Below are 22,622 nucleotides of genomic sequence, written 5' to 3'. Positions count from 1 at the left end.
ATGCATCAATGAGTAAATATATTTATGGTACATTCACAGATATGAGACTTTACAAAACTTTTATGGGCTAAGTCTGAGATATTTATGGGCTAAAAAGTGCACTTTTCATGCTCAAAGTCTTTTGTAAAACTGGCTCTTGTCTAAACTAACAGACATTAATATTTATACAGGCAGACTCTTGTCTCTAACAAACTTTGAACGCTGTGTTTTCTAACAAAGACCCACAATTAACATATTAGTCAGTAGAAAGTGAATCAAGCATCAGACAGCTAATGGGAGCTACGTGACGCGGTGTGTCAGCCAGGGTGGAGCATCCATCCTACTGTTTGGCCTCTCCCTGCAGCCGGAGCGCTTTACAGTATCCGACGTGCCGGGCCGCAGCCAGGCATCTGTGGCAACAGTCTCCATGGAGACACGCCTCTCTAAGGCAGAACGCAGAGATAAGACATCCACTTCATCACGAGACAGACCCTCTGGAGAGGAACACAGGATTATCCATCACACATTTCTTTAGGCAATCACAAAATAAAGGATGTTAAAAACAAATTGTAGAAATGATGATGCCTAATTTTAAACTGTTTTGAAACAATAGTTAACATCTGTCTCATCTTTGTTGAAAAGATGAAAAGGCAAAGCTTTAGTAGAGTCTGAGCATGAGTCAGAAATCTGGTAAAAACGAGTTATTTTAAAAGCCATCTTCAATATAAAGCTACATTCATTTTTTGTAACTGCTTATCCTATTAGGGGTCACGGAGGGCCTGGAGCCTTTCTCAGCTGACATTGGGTGAGAGGTGGGGTACACCCTGGACTGGTCACCAGGCTATCACAGGGCTGACACATAGAGACAGACAACCATTCACACTCACATTCACACCTACGGACAATTTAGAGTCACCAATTAACCTGCATGTCTTTGGACTGTGGGAGGAAGCCGGAGTACCTGGAGAAAACCCACACTGACACGAGGAGAACACTACTGCATGTGAAGTTATATGCATTGTATTTTATCTGTTAAATGGAAAATATACCACCTTTTATTTCCAAACAGTATTGACAGTAAATTCAGTCGGGGCAATAAATTCCTCAGTGCATGCAATATAGCGACTGTGAAAGTGCCTCCATGTACCAGGATGCACTGCATGCAAGAGATTCCAACATCACTGGGTATCACCACCCCAGCTAATAGCTATCTCTGTGTTGTGAGGAGTAAAATTCTGATCCATAGTAAAGCACACAGAGGTTCCTTTAGGATTTCCGTTTGTGACAGCATCCAAAAAACTGCTCACGCTGAGATTCATTGCAGTAGTATGATGAAGCAATATGAGCAAAGCTGGCCATATCTTCTTACACAGCTAAGGCAGCCTCAGTCTTGGCCTCTGTATTTCTTCGGCCGTGAACTCTGGCTCAAATAAATTCGGATGAATATGCGAGTCAGCCAAAACACTAAAATTTATCCTCATCCATAAAATTCTCTGCAGTTTGCTCTCATCTTTTGGGATGCCAATTTCGCTGTAGGAAATATAGCTAGTTTGCAATACAAGTGAAGAGAATGAGGAAGTTCTGTTTTTGAGCAGCATCTGGAGAATGCCCCACATGGCAGACATTAGTAATCCAAGTTGACATAGCCTGTAGTTCTTGCTTGCCTCAACATCGTCACTGTCATGTCAAATGACGGAGCTAGATGCAGGAAGAACAAGACTTTGCAGCTGCAAACTCATGGCACTGAGGAATTTAGTCCCTTTAATTTAACAGATTAAGATGTATAAGAAAAGACACAGAGATGTTTAGTGAACCAACACTCCTTCACGCCCCCACTTGCCAGATTTGTTATGCTTTTTTTACATTGGCATCCAGCTTATTTAAATACCTCTGATGTAAAGTGTTTCCTCTCACCTGATTTGCCGTGCTGATCACTAGTGTCTTGTTTTGAGATGCGGTGCTGGTTGTTGGCTCTGACTTTAGATTCAAGGTTCAAACTTGTCGCTGACTCCAAAGATTGAGCATCTGGCTGAATGTTACCACCCATCTGATCCATACACACAGCCACCTCCTGTGCAACAGAGACCAGAAGGAAGAAATCTACAACACTTTTCATCTGTTTAATGCTGTAAAATTAGAAAACTAATGGGACTTGAGTAATACAGTATTGAAAGCTGCAGCTCTGGTACTGTAGTGACTCAGACCGTTTTGGCCTGAAGCAGACAAAAGAATCCATTTACTACTCAGCGCCATACATCATAGTCACGTCTCCTCCGTGGGGCTGTCCTCTCCTGGCGCTCTGCTGAGGGCTGACGGGGTCTCTGCTGATGAACCCACTCTTCACATACATCACCGCTGTAAACATCTGACAAAGCCATTCATCATTACACTCAAACCTCTTTACAGCTGGACAGAGAGCAGGGACCTAAAAGTTCAGTCAGTTCAGATATATGACAAATAATGAAATCAGTCCATTCAGCAAAACTTTTTACTGGAAGGGGTTTGGATGGAAAAGTATAAGAGGTATTCAAAAGCCTCCCTTACTGCACCAGGCTTTTTAAACAATTTCTCTACTGCCCCCATCCCCAGTGGCTGGCACTGTGCTATCTCCACCCTGCAGCTGGCATGTGTGCCTTGCACCCAGCACTGGCACCAGCTGCAGCACAGAGACAGGAGCTGGCATGTGCCACAATTAGCCTGGCACAGAGGCACAGAGCTAAATTATCCTGGCACAGAAGGTGTTGTAGTGTGGTATTGTGAGCGTATATGTAGCTGACCTCCCAAGCCGTGTCACCTTTATGGAAAACGCCTGGAGCGTCAGAAAAAGAAAACCCCAGAGCATATTGTGTCCCCACTGATGTTAACACTTTCTTCGTACTTGAAAGAAGACGAGGAACAGACAAACAGACTATGTTTAGCTAGGCTTACCAATAAAAGATGTCTCAGATGGCAGTATGGAGTCTCTGCGGATGTGGCGTACAGGTTTGTTCTTCTGAGGGAAGAAATAAACACAGGCAGACACTAATTAACTTGCCCTCAAGAAGAGCAAACCACGCAAGATCCACTTGACTAGCCTGACAATGAAAATGCATATTTACAATGTGATCACCACTCACAGAATGATAGAGGCTCTGCTTCTGGTCCAAAAAGTCTGTAGCGAAACACAAAACAATGAGTTAAAGAGCACAAAAGTTTGAGGAGAAATTTAAGTGTGTCTGCTCACAGACCGGGCTCCTCCTCTCTCTTCATGAGTCTGATTTTTCGTTGTTGTTCACGAAGAAGTGCCTGCTGTTGGATGTCCAGACTTTGTGCATCAGTGGGAGGGTCGGGGTACATGTGACAGACCTCTTCACGAGATGCTGTGTCTGACAAACAAAGGAAAGTTTCCATATCAGGTGGCTTTCTTGGATTGATGCAGCAATAACAGACGCATTAGCACAGTAATAAAACAATCGGAAAGATAAGGTCAGGAGGCACAGACTATGTTCATATTTGGTAGTGATTTCTGATTGTTCCCTCCCTTACTGTCCCCCTCTGCAACAGCAACTTGGCCGTGACTCAGCAGCTCCACAGCCTGGCTACATCCTTCCAACTACATCCTATCAAGGTTTGACTGTGTACAGAATGGATCTGACGCAGCTCTCAGATGCAAGGCTGGCATACATCCATTATTTATATGAGTAAGTCTGATATGTGATTTGGTCAATTCGTCACAGACTAACATTTCTTCCTTTTTTTTTGGTTTTACAAGCTGGAGCTCCTGCATTAACGCTGTCTGGGAACCCATCCAAAGCCATTTCCTTGGTTGCTTGCATTACATTCTCTGTTTACGCTGCCAAACTGCCTGTCACTGACGGACGCCTCCCATGACCTCATGAGATTAAAGTTTCAGTGCGGCTAGAGGGAGACAGAGGGCTGATGAGGCTCTGGAAAGTCTAAACCATCTGGTAATGCCCAGCTGGCTTAGGACCACAGTCATCCTCGTCTCTTGTCCTTACACCAACACCATGACCAAGGCAATTAGAGGAGGGTTTTTCAATCACTTTCTCAAAGTTGGAAAAGGGGTTTGTTTCAGAGTACAGAAGGGAAGTAAGCTGTGTCCAGCTGGTTTCAGCTCAATGGGATAAACCAACTTCAGTTCACCACTATTATTTGAATGATAGAAGTAAAATGAAGCAATATCTCACTTTCACAAAAAAGTAACCACTGTGAAAAGTCTCACTGCAGTTTGTGAGTGAACTGTATGACCCCTTCTTGCAGTCACGGCTGCTTGTGACCTCTGGGTCATATGTGAACTGCCACCAGGGGCGTAGCACCAAATTCTGGGCCAAGCAGTCTTTGTGTTGCCCCTGCCCGTCTTCTCTTGATCCATTAGCCCTTTTCCATTACCACTTTTGGAAGTGTTGAGTCAAACCATGCCAATTCCTCTTTCCATTATCAGTTAAGGTGCATGCGCCACAGCGAGCCATCCTAGAAATGGGCCTTCTCCTAAGCAGGGCTAAAGCCAGTTGGCTGCCCCCAAGCAGGTAGCGGCAAATCCCTGACAACCTGTTTCTTCACCTGAAACAAGTGTGTGTGTTGCAAGTCTCAACTCATGTCTGTCTGCACAGGAGACCAGAGAGAAAGAGTTTAAAAGTCTCTGTGTGTTCATCTCTCAGTACTTCTGTTGTGTCTCACTGAACCTCTGTCGTGTAGAGTTTAGTTTCTCTCCTGCGTCCTGTTTTTACTGTAGCTATCTGCTTAATTTTACTGTTTCATGTTCACTTTCAGTCGCATAGGGGTCTTGTTAAGTTACTCCCGATGAACCCAACATTTCCTTATTATGCTACTTCACAATAAAAGTTTTCACAAGTTTTATTGTAAAGAACCTATAGTAAATAAAATGTGTTTATTACTGTATTAGCGGAACTTTGTTAGCGGCTTTCCTTCAAGACAAGTCTAATAATACGGCAGGGAGGAAGAGTAAAAGCAGAAACAGCCACAGTGAGATGTTGATGAAGAGCTGCAGACAACAGGCTCTTACTGCACCTCTGCAAACTGCTTACCTCCAACAGGTAAACTTCTTTTAACTGCCCAGCTGCGTGATGGAAAAACGCTTGCAGTAAAATAGCGAGGGACTTAAGCTGTGAATCAGCTGACTACTTTTAAACGCCAGCTCTCAAGACAAATCTGTTATCAGTTAGAGACGCACCTTCAAGCAGGTAGACCTGTTGCAATGGTAACACAAGTCCCTGCCATGCTCGGCCGACAGGCCGCGTTAAACCAAGCCAAGCCAACAAGAGCGTGGGAAAAAAAAAAATTTTTTTTAGTTAAATTCAGTTTCCCTTTCCTTTCTGTCTTTTCTTTTCTGGACCCCACTTTCCCTTTCATGGAGAGAGACATGACAGTGAACGGTGGTGCTCCAGCAGTATAAGCAGTCGCTCACTCGGCTTTAGCTGTGTTTAGAGAGAAAAATTCTAATGTAGGGGTGGATATTTCAGTTATGGCACTAATAACTTAAAAATAATTAAAAATAAAATCATTAATTTTAGTCTTTTCGAGGGCCTCCCTTCGATTGGTGCCCTGGGTAATCAGTCCCACTTTTCCCCTGATTACTGCACCCCTGACTGGCACTGGCAGGCAGAGGGTCACTACTCATGATGTTGCAGTCTAGAGCACATTGAAGGCATACAGATCACACAGAAAACTGATTAAAGCTGTTTTTTTCCTTGGAGTGACCTAGGGGTGATCTGATTAGTAAGAACAAATTTTGCTTCATAAAATGAAATCAGTCAAAGTGCCATACCTCTGTATTTAAGCTGGTTGAACTCCCTAATATTTTGCGTATTAACACATGCTGCCCCAGAGGAGGGACTCCTGATTGATGGCTGGACAGCTTGCCTGTGTGTCGATTCAAAGGCGTGCTCTCTGGGTTGTCCTCTGGGTCTGAGCAAAGGAGGAAAAACCCAGTTTAAACAGGGCAATTACCTCAAATAACACACAGATGCCATTCTTAAAAATGTCCCAATAGTTCACTTTCCTGAATGCTTTCCAGTTGTGCACAATGACTGTAGCATGCAGTTCCACTTGACACACTGGCCCCCGCAAGTTAGGCTAGATTCAAAAAGAGTTAAGAGGGTATTGTTTTAAAGAATAAGGACCGAACACCTGGTTTGTGTGTGTGTGTTAAACACTTACAAATGCTTTTATGAGGCCTAAAGCGCGGGGGTTTCTGTGTAAGTGGCTTATACTGGAACCAAAGAAAAGCCGTGAAACTGGCACCAGCTCAAACGCATTTCTCTGATGATTTGCTGTAAACTTATTTGAATATAAGCAGAGACTTTACAAGTAGCTTGTAGTACATTTCTGTCCTTTCAGGGGTGGAATTTACTCACATACTATGACTCACGTGTGTTTTTCAGCCACATATGTTGAAGTGCTATTCAACAACACTCTGAATCCCTACTGGATGCTGTACTGCAGATGACCTTGCTGATCTTGCAAGATGAAGACAGAGGAAAAAGAAATGTCCCTCTGGGATCACACTGTTACATTACTGCAGTAATGAGTCCCCGAAACAATTCTGAATGGAGATTAGAAGATAGCCAATTTGACCTGGGTCACTTTCATTAGTTCAGAGCACTAAGAAGCCTCCTTAAATACAAATAGCAAATCAAAATTGCCATTTAACAAGACAGAATTAGTATTGTGGTTCACCTTAATGTGTCTGGGGGTGTAATAGGTGAAATTGGACCTGAAGGGGTAGAGCACATCTAATAGGTTTTCTAAATGGCTCATTTTTTAGCCAAGAAGAAAGTAATAAAATCCCATCCGTTCTGGGCACACTATACAGACACAAATTACCCCTGGTGTTCATGGGTGTCTGACTGTAATACCTGCTGGGGGGAATGTAGTGACTCCCCTGTTGATCTTTCTGACCCAGCTGAACCTCCAGTTGTCTCTGCTCTTTCCTCAGGTATCTACGGAGGGCTGACAGCTCTCTGATCACTTCCTGGTGACCATCTGAAGTAAGCAGAGAGTGTGAGGGGAGACAGAGACAAGAATGGGAAAAATAAATATTTAAATAGCAATTTATGATTTACACGTAGGTAGAAATTGAATTTTTTAAGGGTGGGGTTGTGCACAAGTAACTCCAGGCAGTCTTACCTTGTAGCTGGGGTTTCGTCGCAGGGACTGGTCGGGATTGTGGCGCTGACACAGAGCGCTCCTGTTGTGAAAATTGCGGGACTTTTTATATTTTAGATTAACACCAAATTAGCTCTGATGTAAAAATATTTGCATCCGTTTACTGAGTGACTTACAGTCCTGGCGGAGAGTTGGCTTACAACAGTAGAAGGTCTGGATGCCACAAGATTTGTCTGCTTCCTCTGCAAGGTTGGGACGGGAGGAGATGGCTCTCTCTGCAAATTTACAAGCAGAGTCACATCACTTGACAAAGATGTTCAATAAAACTGGAAGCTACAGCGCCAATGTCTTCTCAGGCTTACTGTACCTCATAACTCAACAGCGGCTTTTTCTCCTCTCTGTCCCTGGCGCTCTCGGGTACCTTCTTCTCAATCTCTTCTTCCCGCCTCACCTTCTTTTCCTCCTCCTGGTGTTGTGTTTTAGGCTCATGGATCCAATCTCGGTTTTCCAGCCTGTGCTGTAGAGAGTAAAGAAAACTGTGTCTCAACAGCAAGCCCAATGTGAGGAGACCCCCTTAACTGCCAGGATGGAGGAAAGATGAAGGGCTCTTCATCAAAGACATGAACTCTTCACCTCAATCTTCTTTTGCTTGCTTTGCTCCTCCTCATATTCTCGCTGTATGCGAGCCCTTTGCTCTGCCAGCCTCTTCTCTTCCTTCTCCTCCTCAATCCTCATTCGCTCTGCCTCCTGTGCCTGCTTTTGCTTATTTTCCTCTATCTGTTATTAATGACAAGTTGCAGGTATAGTTAGTTTACAACTTCCTCAAAATGGTCTTGAAGTATTCAGATTTATAATGTGACACTGGATCTACCTGTCGTTTCAGGTCCTCTTTGTATTTGTCCTGCATTTGGAGCTGCTGTGGAGTTGGATTCTCATTGAAACCTGAAAGAACAATTGGGAAAGATAATAATACCATCAATAAAGAAGAATACCGTGTACATGTGCACACACAAATGCACAGCACACTGAAATACCGTGGATGGCAGGACCCAGTTTGCCACAAGCTTGACACAATCACCCAGAGACCGAACACTACCTGATAGTCGATGGGAAAGGGGAGCCCTGGCTTTATCTCTGGGAGTGTCTACCATCCTCATTAAAAAGCTTTGTGTTTCTCCACTATTCCTAGACACAGGATTCCTATATGTCTCCTCGTTGGTCCTGTGCATTTGATTCAGGTCACCTGAGGGCGTGGAAACATGCTGCATTAGCATTTATTATGAGCCATCATGAAATTATCTCAGGTTTGGGTAAACTCATTAAAAGAGAATGTAAAAGCCAACTTACTAACAAGGTTGCCTTTTTGGTCTTTAATTGGAGCGCCTCCCCCGCTTCTCCCCCAGGGGTTGTACGCCATCATCTCAGCCTCTATTTTGGCATCATATCGCTCCTTCTCTTCTTTTTCTCTTCTTTTACGCTCCTCTCTCTCTTTGATCTGGTCACAGGGAAGGCAGGATGATGCAAAATTTGAAGCACTTTCTGAGACTACCTTAGGGGAGTGCGAGTCACTGCTAGCCTTGCTACAAGGTATTTCTTTAATCATAGGAAAATGCAGACTCCACCATGCTCTGGTCTTTGTCAAAATATCTGGGGTTGTCCCTAAAATTAGTCAGTGTCTGGGTTCCTTTGGTATCAGCATGAAGGTAGTAGCCTGTTACAGCAACTACTAGCATGTCACTGGGACAGTTAGCATGTCAGACAGTGTGCTGCTTCCACAACCTCTAAAAACATCCAACTACCAGCTAACAGAACCGCAAAGTGGGTGCAAAAACACACTACGCAAAACAATTCTTGAACACAAATTGTTATATATGAAAACATTGGGTTTGCTCACAGCGATGAGATGGTATCTTGTAGATCTGATGTCATACCTGCTGTCTCAGTGCTTCTTGGTAGCTCAGAACACTTTCTCTCCTCTGCTTGGACTTGTCTGTAGGAAGCTCTCCAACATCCAAGGGATACACTCGATGCTGATCACTTTCTCTGGAAGCATAGACAGAGGGACAAATAATGCATGTGTGCAGGAGGTACTGACAGGCACAGTTATTTGGCAGTGAGGGCCCTCTTCTGGAAGAAAACAAAAAGTCCTATGAACATCTACCAATCTGAAAGCTCTCACACTCTGCAAATGGATTTTCAGTGTAAAGAACAGGAGCCACACACATTTTGAAAATGTTTTTAAATTGTGTACACTGAATTTATCATCTGGATGAATACACAACTCTTAAATAGACACTGACTTGTTGTGGCCACTGGTTTTGGGAGGTGGTCTTTGAGGAGGACTATAGAAATCCCACGGCTGCTGCACCCCTCCAGGCAGTTCATCTAATAAAGAATATACAAAAATACAAGATAATAAAACAAACAGTTTCATTAGCTATCTGCTGCCACAGGCTGTCAGCTTATTTTCCCAACACATTAAAATATTTGTGAGCTCAGACCAGGGCTAAAATTTGGCTGCAAAATTACAATGGAAAGAAAATAAATGTAACCAAACAGACGAGCTGGATGAAATGAGATCCATCTGGATCTGCTGAACTCATATCCAATAAACTGTATATATCCCCTTTGTAATAAAATCAGTTGTGTTGTAAAATAAGATTTATGAATTGGTACGCCAAGTCCTCTTGGCCATTGATATGGCGATAAAGTGGCTCCATAATAAATGGCAATAGTTCTCTCCACAGAGAGGTCTGGGAGTTTGTTTAAGCCAATGTGAATTACGCCCATCTGAGGTGAAACTGTCAGATACTGTGAGTTGGTTTATGACTGTGAAGACACCAGACACAGCAATGACTCTGGACCAGCATTGACTACAAATATGCATATTTTACATTCCTGCTGACTATCTTCCAGAGCCTCATAGATTTTTTATGTTTCTCCTGTCTCCAAGCAGCCACAGGTTTCCATGCATGACCATACAACCATAAAGAGTTACATGTTTTTTACCATTCACCCCAAAATCAAAAATGCATATATTTCCTCTTACATGTGGTGCTATTTATCAGTCTAGATTGTTTTGGTGTGAGTTGCAGATTGTTGGAGACATCAGCCGTAGAGATGTCTGCCTTCTCTCAAATATAATGGAATTAGACAGCAATCGCGTAATGGTGCTCAAAGTGCCTAAAAAGTATATTTGAAAAACAGCAATGTCTCTTTCCAGAAATCATGACCTGGTTACTCAAGATAATCCACAGACCTTGTTGTGAGAAGTTTCATGTAGGAACTATTTTCTTTCAACTGAACTACACCTGCAAACTGTATCACCACGCAGAAGGAAGTGTGCATCTACTGCTAGCTCACCTAGCACCACTGAGCTAGCTAGTTCAGCAGAGGAGGATGCCATTAATGTTTACATCTCATGCTGTCATTCACATGAGCCTCTCGTCCATGAGTGGATGCATGCTTTTTTCTGCACAGTGATATGGTTGGTGGTGTAGATTAGTAGAAAAAAAAACAGTTTCTACTACTTTCAGCAAGGTCTGTGGATTATCTTAAGTAACAGGGTCAGGATCTCTGGAAAGAGACATTGCTGTTGAGTTTTTCAAACCTATTTTTTGGGTGGTGGGAGTAGCACAAGCCGAGCGCCTTTCGAGTTCCATTTTATTTAAGAGAAGGCAGACATCTCTATGGCTGATATCTCCAAAACTCAAAGACTCACACCAAAACAGTTGAGACTGATAAAAGCACTACAGGTAAGAGTAAAAATATGTATTTTTGATTTTGGGGTGAACTGTCTCTTTAAAATGCTCTAAATGCTAGCATTAAACACCATAAATGCTTTTAGTCACAATGATTATGTACATTTGACAGTCAGTGTTATAATGTTCAGTCAACCACAATTCATAATGCAAAAACATGAAAGCCCACTATTAAAAATGGTTCACAGTTAATCAAAGTATGATTTCTGATGAAAGGCAAAGAGGCAAATACAACATGAAGATGGCCAAAATACTGTACTCTGATTGTAAGGAAGATTAGGACCTAATGGATTCCTGGTTCCATAGTAGTAGTACGCTGCATCATATGGAGTGTTGTAATTATTAGGTACAGTGGGAGCAACAGGAAGAGGAACACCAGCAACCCTGAAAAACAAAACCACATGAAGTAAAATGCGTTTACAAAAGAGTTGTTAATGCCATTCATGTATAGGAACACACAGGAATAGTGAGCTACCTCGGGTTAGCCACTTCTCCTAGCATGTTTGAGAAGTCCCTGTGGTAGTCCTCATTAAAATAGTCCAGCGGGGAGACACCTTCTGCTCTCGTTATGGACCCAGGCGCTGTCGTCCCTGTCAGCTGACTGAGAGCTGCACTGTAGTCCTTATGAGGCTTTCCTGGTGGGCTTCTCTGTTCTGTGTCCTGACTGGGTTTGTCATCTGTTGGCCTTGGATTTGGGTCTTTCCCTCCAGCCTCCAGATCTATTCCGGTCTTGTAGGGGACATCTCGTCTCCAGCTGTCATATTGCCGATTTACGGCCCCAAACTGTTTAATTCGGTCGGGCTGGAAGAGGTGAGCATTGTGTAGAGATACATGAAAGGAAATCAGGCAACAGATATTGAGAAAACCTCAAGATAGGGTGATGCTCAAGGCATGGCATCAAAAGTGTGCTGTATAGGCAATTCTACAATACTTATTCAAATACAGCAACGAATGCAGGACTGATACATCTGCTGAGTATAATACCTGAATATGTTTCGAAAAGCTGTATCAATTTCAGCCTGTTCTTGCCATTCTGCTGTACCTGTTTCTCAGGGTCTGTGGCTCCAGTGGCAGCAACCCTCAGCTCAAGTTTCTTCTCCCTGAAAAAAATCACCGTATCCTTTGTGTTTTGTTGACTCACGGAGATGTGCAAGCTGAAACTACTTTAAAGAAAATGTTGATTTAGTGAATAAATAGTCACCTGATCTTATTTTTCTGCTGCTCAGCAATTTGTTGCAGCAGTTCTTGCTTGTACTGTTCTTTCCTCATCTGAGAGGCCGTCTGCTCCTCTGCTGCTCCTGCGTGACAACAGAGAGCTATTAACATGCAAGTGCTGTCACTTATGATGCTGAAAAGGGATTTCAAGTGACAAATTCCACAATAATTCCACACTCATGCAATAAAAATGGTATTTACCAATCAATAGTCCAGTAGCAAACTCTGCTTTATCCTTGCTGGTAGCAGGTCTGGATCTTGTAGCCGTCCTCATGTTGTCTGGCATTTGCAGACTATTAAACACAGATACACAGACAGAACCAGACATTCCACTAGAGCCATCCCATTACTGACAGTGTATGAGGGTAACAGCACAGCAATCAGTTCCCATCTGAGCCACACCCAGCAACCATTTTACATCATGCACTGCCTCGAAGTTTGCCTGCAGAGCTTTCTGCTCTCAGAGATGGGGTGAAGCCTTATTCTCCAATCAATCCAGCTGCTCCGATAGAACTGAGGTGAGTAATTGTTTGCCTGGAGCTGGGCCAATGCTCAACCCCCCACCCTCCATCACTGCCCCACACGTTAACAGCTTATTGAGAGCGGCTCAACTTAATGGCATGAACGGAAACAATGAAAGGCAACAGCAAATAACAAAAGTGCTGGAGAGCAATAACTGAGTATGGCAGCAATGATCTATGACTATATTGGCTCATTCAATCAGATTAGTTTATTGACTGAGAAAATGTATGTGACTTTCCAGGAGGATGTTATTGGCTGTCTAGTTCTGCGTGTGTGCTATCTAGGATAACTCTTTTTCGGCATTACACATCTCAATACAGCAGTCGACTGGAACTGTACATAGAAATGAAACTTGCTTACTCTGACTTCTGAACCCAATCATTGTTGTTCCGATCATGAACACCAGGAGCCTCCAACTCCTTTATGTCCCGAGGAGCTCTGCCACAGAGACAGATAAGATAGGTGAAGAGAAATTATACTATCACACCTGTTCTTCTGTCTATGGTATATATGTAATGGGTGAATATAGCTCAAAATCATATTACAGAAAAAAGCTACACCTGTTAGCTCTGCGTTCTCTTGTTCTCCTCTCCTTTTTGTACTCAGGCTCTGGAGTGTATCTGTCTAGTCGCCTCCCACGTCTGAACTCCAACTCATCCTCGTTGTCAGTGATTGGCTCCTCCTCAGAGCTATAGGGCTCCTTCAGTCTATAGAGTTGCCATCGCCTTCGTCCACGCTTGCCAGGATCCCATGTCCCTCCGCTTTTTCCATTATTCACTGCCTCAGTCAGAGTGGCAGCATCTCTCCTGGATGCAGGGCGCTCCCTGGGAGGAGGGTGTGTGTTTGTATGTGAAGCTGGAGAAGAAATGTTCACAGCATCTGAAGCTTGAACCTGTTCAGGCTAAGAGTGAGAATTAAAAAAAGAAGAAGAAGAAAACATTTACTTTATACCTAGGTTTTATAGCACATAACAAAAAAATCTTCTTCCAACCATGTATTTTGTTAAAAGAGCTCCACATATTTACTATCGTTTTGCAAAAATGTGTTCTTTTATTATTACCTTTGAAGTGACAGGAGGTGTTCCTCTCTTTAACCTTCTAACTTTAGCTTTTTCCTGTAAGAAGAGGTTGTATTCTTTGTTTCTCTCCTCTCTTAGTTTTTCCTGTGAGAGAAACAAATTCAGTGATGTCTTAGTCAGATAGGGCACCAGTCACATAATTTCAATGCTATGTTTGAATCGACTAATTAATACCAATATTATATGTCATCCCCTCCCCTTTTCCAACTTTCATTCAGTCATTTCTCTTTTGATGTCTAATTAATATAGAAGATGTTTTTAAACAGTTTCAATCACATAACAATGAAACTAAATATACAAAATTATCTTTTGAATATAAGACACCTCACTGTACTTTTCATGTTAGAGCATTATCTCAGCTTATTGTAACAGAACAATTACAACATGGCTTCTCAGAACATAACATATTAACACATTTCAAGGTCAGTTTCTCCCTACATTATGGGCATTTTGACCTTATGATATTTGTAGCCTTTCAAGGATGCACAGTCCTCATAAACTTATCGACCCAGGTGGGACTTGAACCCACAATCCCCAGCTCCGGAGGCTGATGCCTTATCCATTAGGCCACTGGGCCAGTGTTGTACCATGCTGCAACATCTTCGACCTACTTAGTAAGCTTTGACACATCTGCAAGCACGAAAGCAGTTGCCACGAGACACAGAGCCCTGTACAATCAACAATTCACTGCACTGCTGTATATCAACTCCATTGGTGTTGTTGTGATCATGTTACATCATGCCAGGGGAGGTCTCATCTTGATGACTATGGAGAGTGACTTGCTTCCTGTTATGTCAGACTCAGGGACACACAGACAAAAATGTACTCATTTAAGTACCCACCAGGGCACACAGACACACACAGACACACAGACACACACCTGAACAGATGTTTTCTCCTCAATAGGTAAGGAGAAACCCTGGGGTTGTTCACAAGGTTCACTAGTTTTTAGATCCTTTTTCTGGAGAAAGAGCATGACAACAAAGGACAGAATGGTGAGTCTGCAACATTGTGAAACATATCTTATTGATTGTTTCAAATACATCATCAGACCTGGGCAGCATAGTGTTTGTAGTCCAGTTGAAGCTCCAGCTGAAGTTTCTTCTTCTTCCTCTCATAGTCTTTTCCCAGCAGCAAACTAACGCCCAAACCTGGGAAGTAATAAACATATACCACATAAACTGTATGACTTAAACCTATATTCCCATTATGTTCACTGTTCAGTATTTGAGACTTGCACAATACCTCTGTCTGGATTAGGGGACATTCTTAGTAATGCTGACGCTGGAGGCATATCCACACTGTGTTGTTATCAGTCCTCGACTGTGGACAACATTCATAAATTCAGTATATTTGCTCTTTAGAACGACATGGTAATCATTAGATACTGATACTTCACATACCTCGATCTGCATTTATGAATTATGTATCACACTTCAGTGATGATGTATCTTTGGGTGTTTCCTCCTTATGCTCCTCGAAAAACGTCCCATCTTTCGTCCATTAATTACTATGTACACAAAAGTTCTGCTTAAACTCTGCTCAGTCCAAATCAGTCAAACAAAACATTATAACGTATAAAATTATTCAGATTCATATTATTTGCCTATACAGACCAAAAAGTGCCAAATGATCCTGTGTAGGTTCCCAGCATGGCGCAAAGCATCATTCCGTTGCTACAGGCAACCATGACACAAAGGTCCTCCCAGGAGAGGCTAACTAACCTAGCTTACATGACACCGCAAAACATTGAAAATATTTCTAAGACACGTCAAACTCGTTGTTTAATTTATGTTATATCACTTTAGAGTCTGGGGTTTGGAGTTAATTGGCTGCTTAAGTGGTTTTAACATGATAAACATCAACTGAAATCAAGTTTACTCGCTAGTTTACCAACAACAAACGGTAGAAATTAAGTACCAAGTAGCCTCAGTAGTCCTTTTAGCTTTGCTTGTGGGCTCTGTCGTTAAGACATTAATTTAATTAATGAACTTAGCTGCATTTTTGTCGATTCGTTTAATACCTTAATCTTCACTAAAGTAAGTGCCCAAGATGTAAATGCAGAGACGTTCTTCATTTTCTGAAAAGCGCCGCTAGATGTCAGTGTGTCCCCAGCGGTTAGCTGTCTTCTTCCCGGGACTTAACCATTCACTCTGGCAGAGGGGTTATTGCACTTTAGTATGAGTGGTAGATACGGTAAAACATCGCTTCAGGTGGAACGTAATTGTTGCATTTACAAATATTAGGTTTAATTTCAACATATTTAATACACCATATAAACATATCAACGTCATATTCGCTAAAATTGTGACAAACGACCCCCACGATTACACTTTGGTATTTTGGTATCACCCACTGTCATGGCTCCCTGAGCAAGTAGACATTTAACGTTAGCTCTGTTATGGTAACGTTATCTAAATCTTTGGAGAAACACAACATTTCTTCTCTTACAGGTGCAGAAATTGGGGTTTTAACGACTTGGGGTTGTTTTACTTAGATAACTCATCATGGCGGGGAGTAGCACAGCTCAGAAAACATGGGAGCTATCGAACAGCATGCAGGAAGTTCAGAGCATAGACGAAATTTACAAATATGACAAAAAGCAACAACAAGAAATCCTCGCTGCGAAGCCATGGACAAAAGAGTGAGTACAAAACAGTAATGTGGTGTTAAACGTTAGTTAAAGTGATTCTTTAGCTACATTTTCGGTGTCGTATGTTAGGTAAATGCAACGCTAGTTCATTGGTAAAACACCCTTCTGATAGCTTAGCTACAACTAGCATTGTGTTGTTTGTCAACAGCAGTAACGTTATAACTGTGTGGTGTGTGTTTGCAAATGTATCTACTTCTTAACATTAGCCCCAACAAACTTAATATAACTGCTAATGCATATGTATCCTTTTGACCCATAGTCATCACTATTTCAAGTACTGCAAGATCTCAGCCCTGGCCCTGTTGAAGATGGTGATGCATGCCAGGTCTGGAGGAAACCTGGAGGTTATGGGCCTCATGCTGGGGAAGGTGGATGGTGAAACCATGATCATTATGGACAGCTTTGCCCTGCCTGTGGAGGGCACAGAAACACGAGTCAACGCCCAGGCTGCAGCATATGAATACATGGCTGCCTACATTGAAAATGCCAAACAGGTCGGTCACTGACTTCTTAAGGGCATCTTACACATTTCATGATTGAGAGAGGGGACCAAACACTGCATTCACTCTGTTCAGTTACAGTATTTTGATTTATAGTTCATCTCTTTCTATAGATGTTATTGATGGCAACGAAAATGGACAGATTTCATTTACTCAAAAATCACTTTTGTATTTGCAATGTGTAGGCATACATCCACATGAGTTTTGAAATTGATACTGGGTGATATGGCGCTGTATAAAGTCAGATTAAATAAGTTTTGTCTTCTGTTAATACTAAAGTAGCTACTGTTATTATATCCTTCGTTGTATTAGGCCATAATGGACACTGTTGCAAAGCAGCAAGCAGGGATACTGTATTGTAATGTTGGCATTTGTTTTATAATTTCTTTACTCATCGTTGTGCATCAGTGTAAATGATGAAGTACCTTGATCTGTAATTAATTTACAGGTTTAGTTAATATTGAACATTCCTGTCTGGTTATTTCATCCATAAACTGTTTGTCAGTTGACTTTGAAATGCACTATGGAATTATATATCAAGACTGCAATATGACATTATATGTATTATGTCACACCCATCCGATCCTGTTGTTTATTTCTAACACAGCTACTACATGGCGTGTGTTTTTCTTCCTAAAAAAATACAGCATACTTTAATCCTGTCGCTGAATTGTCAGTTATTCCTTAAAATAATGATGACAAAAATGCTGTTATACACTGCACCAAATGCAATGCAGTAACAACACTTGGTGGTTATTTTCTGTGCTGTTATTGTATGATGATGTATTTCATGCCTTGGATAATGTCTTACGTCTATCTTTAATCCCTCAGGTTGGCCGGCTGGAGAACGCTATTGGCTGGTACCACAGTCACCCAGGCTACGGATGCTGGCTCTCGGGCATAGATGTCAGCACTCAGATGCTCAACCAGCAGTTTCAGGAGCCTTTCGTGGCCGTTGTGGTAAGACTGTGGAAATAGTTATCATTTTTAATGTCAAGCCAAATACTTAATTTACTGTGCTTTCTAATTTCACTCCATGAAAATGGTATTAAGGAGAGTAAAACCTTCTCTTTTTTTAACCATGATTATCAAAGTTAATGTGTGTGTAACTGAGAAGGCGGTGAGATTGTTGATGTATGAGTTGTAGGTTTCCATGTAGTATTGATGAATATTTTGCTATTGCAACCGTATATGCTATTTACACTTCATTTAGCTCAGTGGTGCTTAATTGCCGTCGGCGTTATATAATTAAGTATGTATTTCCAGCACACTGACAGCCGTAGCAAAAGGCTCCTCGTGACCGGATTTGAGTGGTCCCTGGAGGTTTGTACGACCCCTGACTTTGTTTTCCTGTTCTACTGTATCTTGCCTCGTACAGATCGACCCCACTCGGACTATTTCTGCAGGGAAAGTCAACCTTGGCGCCTTTAGGACCTACCCAAAGGTAAAGCAAAGACTGTATTTAGCAGCAGTTCTCCTGAGACTATAATTGTAATAGTAATAAAATAATTTGCAGTGCATGTGTGGTTTGTAGTTTTTGAATTTGGATTTTATTGTTGTGTATTTGTTATGCTATATTAACTAGACTTTGAGATCTTTTAGTTGCCTGTCTATCTCATGACCTTATTCCTTATTAGTGTAATAATTATCTGGTTACAGTGCAAGAAAGCTTTTTTGTTTGTTGTCATTTTTCAGCATTTCCTCTTTGAATTTTCAGGGTTACAAACCTCCTGATGAGGGACCGTCAGAATACCAGACAATCCCCTTGAACAAGATTGAAGACTTTGGTGTTCACTGTAAACAGTGAGTATTAGAGATATTCATAACACTAATTATAAATACATGTCATGTAAATTATATTTTTAATGTGTACCTTAATTTCAGTGCTTGCAAGTAGTGTACTCTTTACTTTATGGCTGCATGTGGCTCATGTTCTTTCTTTGATTTTTTGTATTCAGGTATTACGCCTTGGAGGTAACTTACTTTAAGTCCTCCCTCGACAGAAAGCTTCTGGAACTTCTTTGGAATAAATATTGGGTCAATACTTTAAGCTCCTCAAGTCTCCTCACGGTATGTAGGCAACTTCAAAAAACTAAATGCTTGCTAATTGTTTGACATTTTGATTAATGGTTAATTACTACACTATAACTCATTGAGACATGTGGTCACCCGCTTGTGATGTAGTGATTTATTGCAGCTTAGTAGCCAAGAGTCCCTGTTTATTGATTTTAGTAATAAGCTTCATTTAAACTTTTTAACAAGGGAGATAAGTATTAAAGTTGGATCCAAGTCCACTGATACTGATGCTGTCATGGTTCACCATGGATCATCTGCTTTCTCCCTCGCAGTTCATTGTAAAGATTGAAAGCCCCTCATGTGAATTCCCATTGTGGATGCAGTCACTCTGTCCCGAGCTTGACTAAACAGTCTAAATAGGCATCAGGCTTATCCAAACAGTTAGCTCTTTGGCATTCTGGATGAAGATGAATTGACTAGATGTCAAGGACGAGCTGCTCCTTGGGTGACAGGCTTTGTCAGTTGCTACACTGTCACCCTAGTCGGGGGCCCCGTGTCATTGTGTTTTAATTACCTTTTCCACTAAAAACACGGCCTCACCTTAAGTAAACTTTTCACTGGCGTCTTTTCATTCACGACAACACACAGAGTGTTCTTACAGCTTGTTAGACAGATTTGTTGCCATGCTGCAAAAATCTTCTTCTTTGTGGAAAATCTGGTATCTGGCTTTTGTTGGCAAATTGTGCATGAATTTGTGTGTGTGTGTGTGTGTGTGTGTGTGTGTGTGTGTGTTGGTTGGTTGGTTGGTCGGTCAGAACTCGGACTACACCACAGGCCAGGTGTTTGACCTGTCAGAGAAGCTAGAGCAGTCGGAGGCCCAGCTGGGCAGAGGCAGCTTCATGCTCGGGTTGGACACACATGACAGGAAGTCTGAGGACAAGCTGGCCAAAGCAACACGAGATAGGTAAATATATTCCTTTTTTAAAAAAAAAAAGGCTGCAAGGGATGCCGGTGGCCTGGTGGATAGAGCAGGGACCCCATGTGCAAGGCTGTTGCCGCAGCAGCCCAGGTTCGACTCCAGCCTGTGGCCCTTTGCTGCATGTCATTCCCCTTCTCTCTCTCCCCCTCACGCTTAGCTATCATGTCAATTAAAGTCAAAAATGCCCAAAAAAATCTCCCCAAAAAAAAAAAAAAAAGGCTGCAAATGTAAACATGTACTTGATTTATTTTGGGGACTATAATTACACTGTGCTCCTGTTGTGTACTCTGTATTATAGATCCTGAAAAGAATCATCATATACACATGTTATTATGTTATGTTAACAATAACCTTAATTCTGTATAACATTTTAATGGGCACTGGTATGAAGGAAGGCTGGTAATATAATATTTGTGCTAGTTTCAATCTTAAACATCAGTCAAATGTTTGATTTAAGGCTATGACCAACATTTTTGTTGTCACTGGTCAATCTGCAGATTATTATCTCAAATAATCAAGTCTTTTTTTTTTTTTTAACTGTAAAAAGTGAATAAAAAATACCAGTTTCCAAAAAGACATCTTTAAATGTCTTGTTTTACCTGACCATCTTTCCAAAGAGATTCAGTTTACAATGATATAAAACAGAGAATGATTGAAACCATGATTCAGTTATCAATATAGCTACCGATTTTTTTTTGGCAATCTTTAATCAACTTAGAATTAGCCTTATTTCTCGATATGTGGTCTATTGGGTTTTTAATATTTTTATTTATAAGTAGTGTGATTAATAACAAAAAAAGAAAAACATAAACTTTAAGCACACTTACATTTTTCCATTGTTTTATAATATCGCATTAATTAAATATGGTTGTGATTCAAACTAACCAAAAGTGCATCAGAACTAAGCCTACAAATCTGTTTTTATTAATTTTAGTTTTAGCAATATCTGATACACGAGTAGAGATATTGTACTATTCATGTCTGTAAACACCTTAACAATGTATAGCTCTTGATAGTCGACTGATACTAGTGTCTATGCTACATCTCTGTAAATTGTGTCTGTGGGTACCTGGACTAATCTCCATTTTTCACTGCGGTTTATTTTAGCTGCAAGACAACCATTGAGGCAATTCATGGCCTGATGTCTCAAGTCATTAAGGACAAACTCTTCAATCAAATCAACACGTCTGGCAATTAAACCTGAACTACGAGCTGATGTGGATTTCACCTGGAAATCTTGTGCATGTGTAGCACTTACTGGTTTATGTTTAACTGCCAAGGGTAGGATTATCTGATTTCTCTGGGGGGTGTTTTTTCATTCAATTTCTTCTTTTGTCCTAGAAGTAGCTAAGGATTATACAGTCAAGGACTTGTGCAAAAAATAAAATATAAAAAAGTGCAGCTGCTGTATGTTTGTATTTCATATTAAACAAAAATGCTTTGATTTTATTTCACTATATTACACAACATAAAACTGGCAATTATTTCACTGGTTTACAAGGTGGACGTTTGTCTTCACATATTCAGTCCTTTGTTAATATAGTGCAGTATTTTTGAAGGCATGAGGCACTGCAGCATTATTACCCTTCATGGTAAAAATCTTTTTGTGTGTAAGGGATATGTTCTTCTGCAGCCCAACATATGAACACACACCATGGTTGCATGTAACGCACAGCCTGTCCGAGCACCAGTCAGTCATTGAAGTGCAGTGTGTCACAGCGTTACATAATGGAACAACAAACTCAAGCTTCTGCACAGGCTCAAAGGGAATCGGCTGCCATGTGTGGGATGTCTCTGCGGAGTCACTCCCAGCACAGTTTGGCTCTCGGTGGTACACACTCCAGCGGAGTGGCCAGCTCGTCAGGTTGTGGCGTGGCAGTGATGCAGCGCAGAAACAGAAGCCGTACACACTGGAGTCTATTCACCCAACGTGTCTGCTCTCCATCGAAGCAGACACTCACCAAGTCTGCTTTTTTTTTTACAGACAGCCACTTTGGCCTGGGTTTGTGTCATGTCTTTTTTTTCCTTGTATTGTAATGGCCAAATGTATATTTTTGATGTCATATATCGCAGAGGAGACAATCCCAGTGGGGCAGTGGAGGTGTCTGTTTTTGCTCATGCGCATGAGCTTTGGCACCACTTCTTATAATGATTTTCTTTTACCAGTATTTAAGCCATGCCCTAAATTGGAGGGTGTTCAGTATAGCGGTTTAGGAAGAGGAAACTTATTAGATTATATTTAATGTTTAGGAATTTAAAATAGTTGAATAGGTTTTCTGCACACACGGTCTGCTGAATAGTTGGTGTTTTTGCCAGATATTTAAATGTATTACATGGATGACTGTCACAGTGCTGAGAAAGTATTTAGGGTATGCACTTCTAAAATAGTTTCACCTCATGTTTGGTCTTCATGGTGATTTAAGAATCAGTGAAACATATTGAACTCGTTGGACATGTAAATATTGTGATTATCACCAGATGGACATTTGTATGCATGACTAAAGATGGAATAGGAAAATGTATGTAAATTTTAATCAAGTCAAATTGTGGGCAGCCAAAAATCCATTACTCGTGCATTTAACCTTACTCTTTTAACATTTAGCAGTTTTATAATCCCAAATATGTTCCCCATTAGTATTAAAAAAAACTTTTGCAGATTGCAGTGGAATGCTGCCTTCTTTGCTGTCCACAGACAAATAAAGGAGTGATTTGGCACTGACTGATATGAGAGCAGCAGATTGATAAGGCTCATGATTAATAGCTATGAGTAGCTACAGTATGTAGACCCTGTAGA

At 41.4% G+C, this 22,622-nt stretch overlaps 2 protein-coding genes and 1 non-coding gene across 5 annotated transcripts; 1 reads left to right on the top strand and 2 right to left on the bottom strand.

Annotated features, from left to right (window-relative positions):
* Nucleotides 1-3: 3 nt before the first annotated feature.
* Nucleotides 4-15,900, bottom strand: LOC125881854 (centrosome and spindle pole-associated protein 1). 3 transcript variants are annotated; one of them, XM_049565251.1, is made up of 30 exons: nt 15,601-15,900; nt 15,084-15,190; nt 14,926-15,003; nt 14,734-14,831; nt 14,561-14,641; nt 13,663-13,764; nt 13,163-13,503; nt 12,963-13,040; nt 12,282-12,373; nt 12,067-12,163; nt 11,908-11,965; nt 11,341-11,666; nt 11,125-11,249; nt 9,405-9,489; nt 9,036-9,147; nt 8,452-8,599; nt 8,201-8,347; nt 7,976-8,046; nt 7,738-7,881; nt 7,472-7,621; nt 7,281-7,379; nt 7,126-7,186; nt 6,855-6,981; nt 5,765-5,904; nt 3,207-3,344; nt 3,096-3,130; nt 2,908-2,971; nt 2,235-2,344; nt 1,894-2,050; nt 4-473 (listed from the first exon to the last, which is right to left on the bottom strand). In XM_049565251.1, the coding sequence occupies exons 3-30, from the start codon at nt 14,972-14,974 to the stop codon at nt 280-282; spliced, it is 3,429 nt and encodes a 1,142-aa protein (XP_049421208.1). In that variant the 5' UTR covers nt 14,975-15,003; nt 15,084-15,190; nt 15,601-15,900; the 3' UTR covers nt 4-279. The 3 variants fall into 3 exon arrangements, with proteins under 3 accessions (XP_049421208.1, XP_049421207.1, XP_049421209.1); XM_049565250.1 differs by lacking the exon at nt 15,601-15,900 and adding an exon at nt 15,297-15,440; XM_049565252.1 differs by lacking the exon at nt 15,601-15,900 and adding an exon at nt 15,297-15,440 and having other exon boundaries at nt 4-422.
* trnar-ccg (transfer RNA arginine (anticodon CCG)) lies at nt 14,185-14,257 on the bottom strand. Its single transcript has one exon. It is a non-coding gene; the product is annotated as a tRNA-Arg (tRNA).
* A 140-nt stretch (nt 15,901-16,040) lies between the features above and the next one.
* Nucleotides 16,041-21,227, top strand: cops5 (COP9 signalosome subunit 5). Its single transcript, XM_049565258.1, has 8 exons — nt 16,041-16,324; nt 16,593-16,827; nt 17,665-17,793; nt 18,212-18,277; nt 18,551-18,636; nt 18,792-18,903; nt 19,665-19,813; nt 20,936-21,227. Exons 1-8 carry the CDS (start codon nt 16,188-16,190, stop codon nt 21,024-21,026), a joined length of 1,005 nt encoding a protein of 334 aa, XP_049421215.1. The 5' UTR covers nt 16,041-16,187; the 3' UTR covers nt 21,027-21,227.
* Nucleotides 21,228-22,622: the final 1,395 nt, after the last annotated feature.

The sequence above is a fragment of the Epinephelus fuscoguttatus genome, linkage group LG21 (genome assembly GCF_011397635.1).
Source record: "Epinephelus fuscoguttatus linkage group LG21, E.fuscoguttatus.final_Chr_v1".
Lineage (NCBI taxonomy): Eukaryota > Metazoa > Chordata > Actinopteri > Perciformes > Serranidae > Epinephelus > Epinephelus fuscoguttatus.
The sequence above is the reverse complement of the archived record's forward strand: the minus strand, read 5'-3'. Positions and strand labels throughout refer to the sequence as shown.

What these genes read in the sequence shown, in the direction of transcription:
- cops5 (XM_049565258.1), top strand. Translation starts at nt 16,188, where the DNA reads ATGGCGGGGAGTAGCACAGCTCAGAAAACATGGGAGCTATCGAACAGC. An exon ending in ACATTGAAAATGCCAAACAG is followed by an intron (nt 16,828 to 17,664) that starts GTCGGTCACTGA and finishes TTAATCCCTCAG; the next exon opens with GTTGGCCGGCTGGAGAACGC. An exon ending in AGCCTTTCGTGGCCGTTGTG is followed by an intron (nt 17,794 to 18,211) that starts GTAAGACTGTGG and finishes TGCCTCGTACAG; the next exon opens with ATCGACCCCACTCGGACTAT.
- LOC125881854 (XM_049565251.1), bottom strand. Translation starts at nt 14,974, where the DNA reads ATGCCTCCAGCGTCAGCATTACTAAGAATGTCCCCTAATCCAGACAGA. An exon ending in GAAGAGAGAGGAGGAGCCCG is followed by an intron (nt 3,131 to 3,206) that starts GTCTGTGAGCAG and finishes GTTTCGCTACAG; the next exon opens with ACTTTTTGGACCAGAAGCAG. An exon ending in GGAGGAGACGTGACTATGAT is followed by an intron (nt 2,051 to 2,234) that starts GTATGGCGCTGA and finishes TCTGTTGCACAG; the next exon opens with GAGGTGGCTGTGTGTATGGA.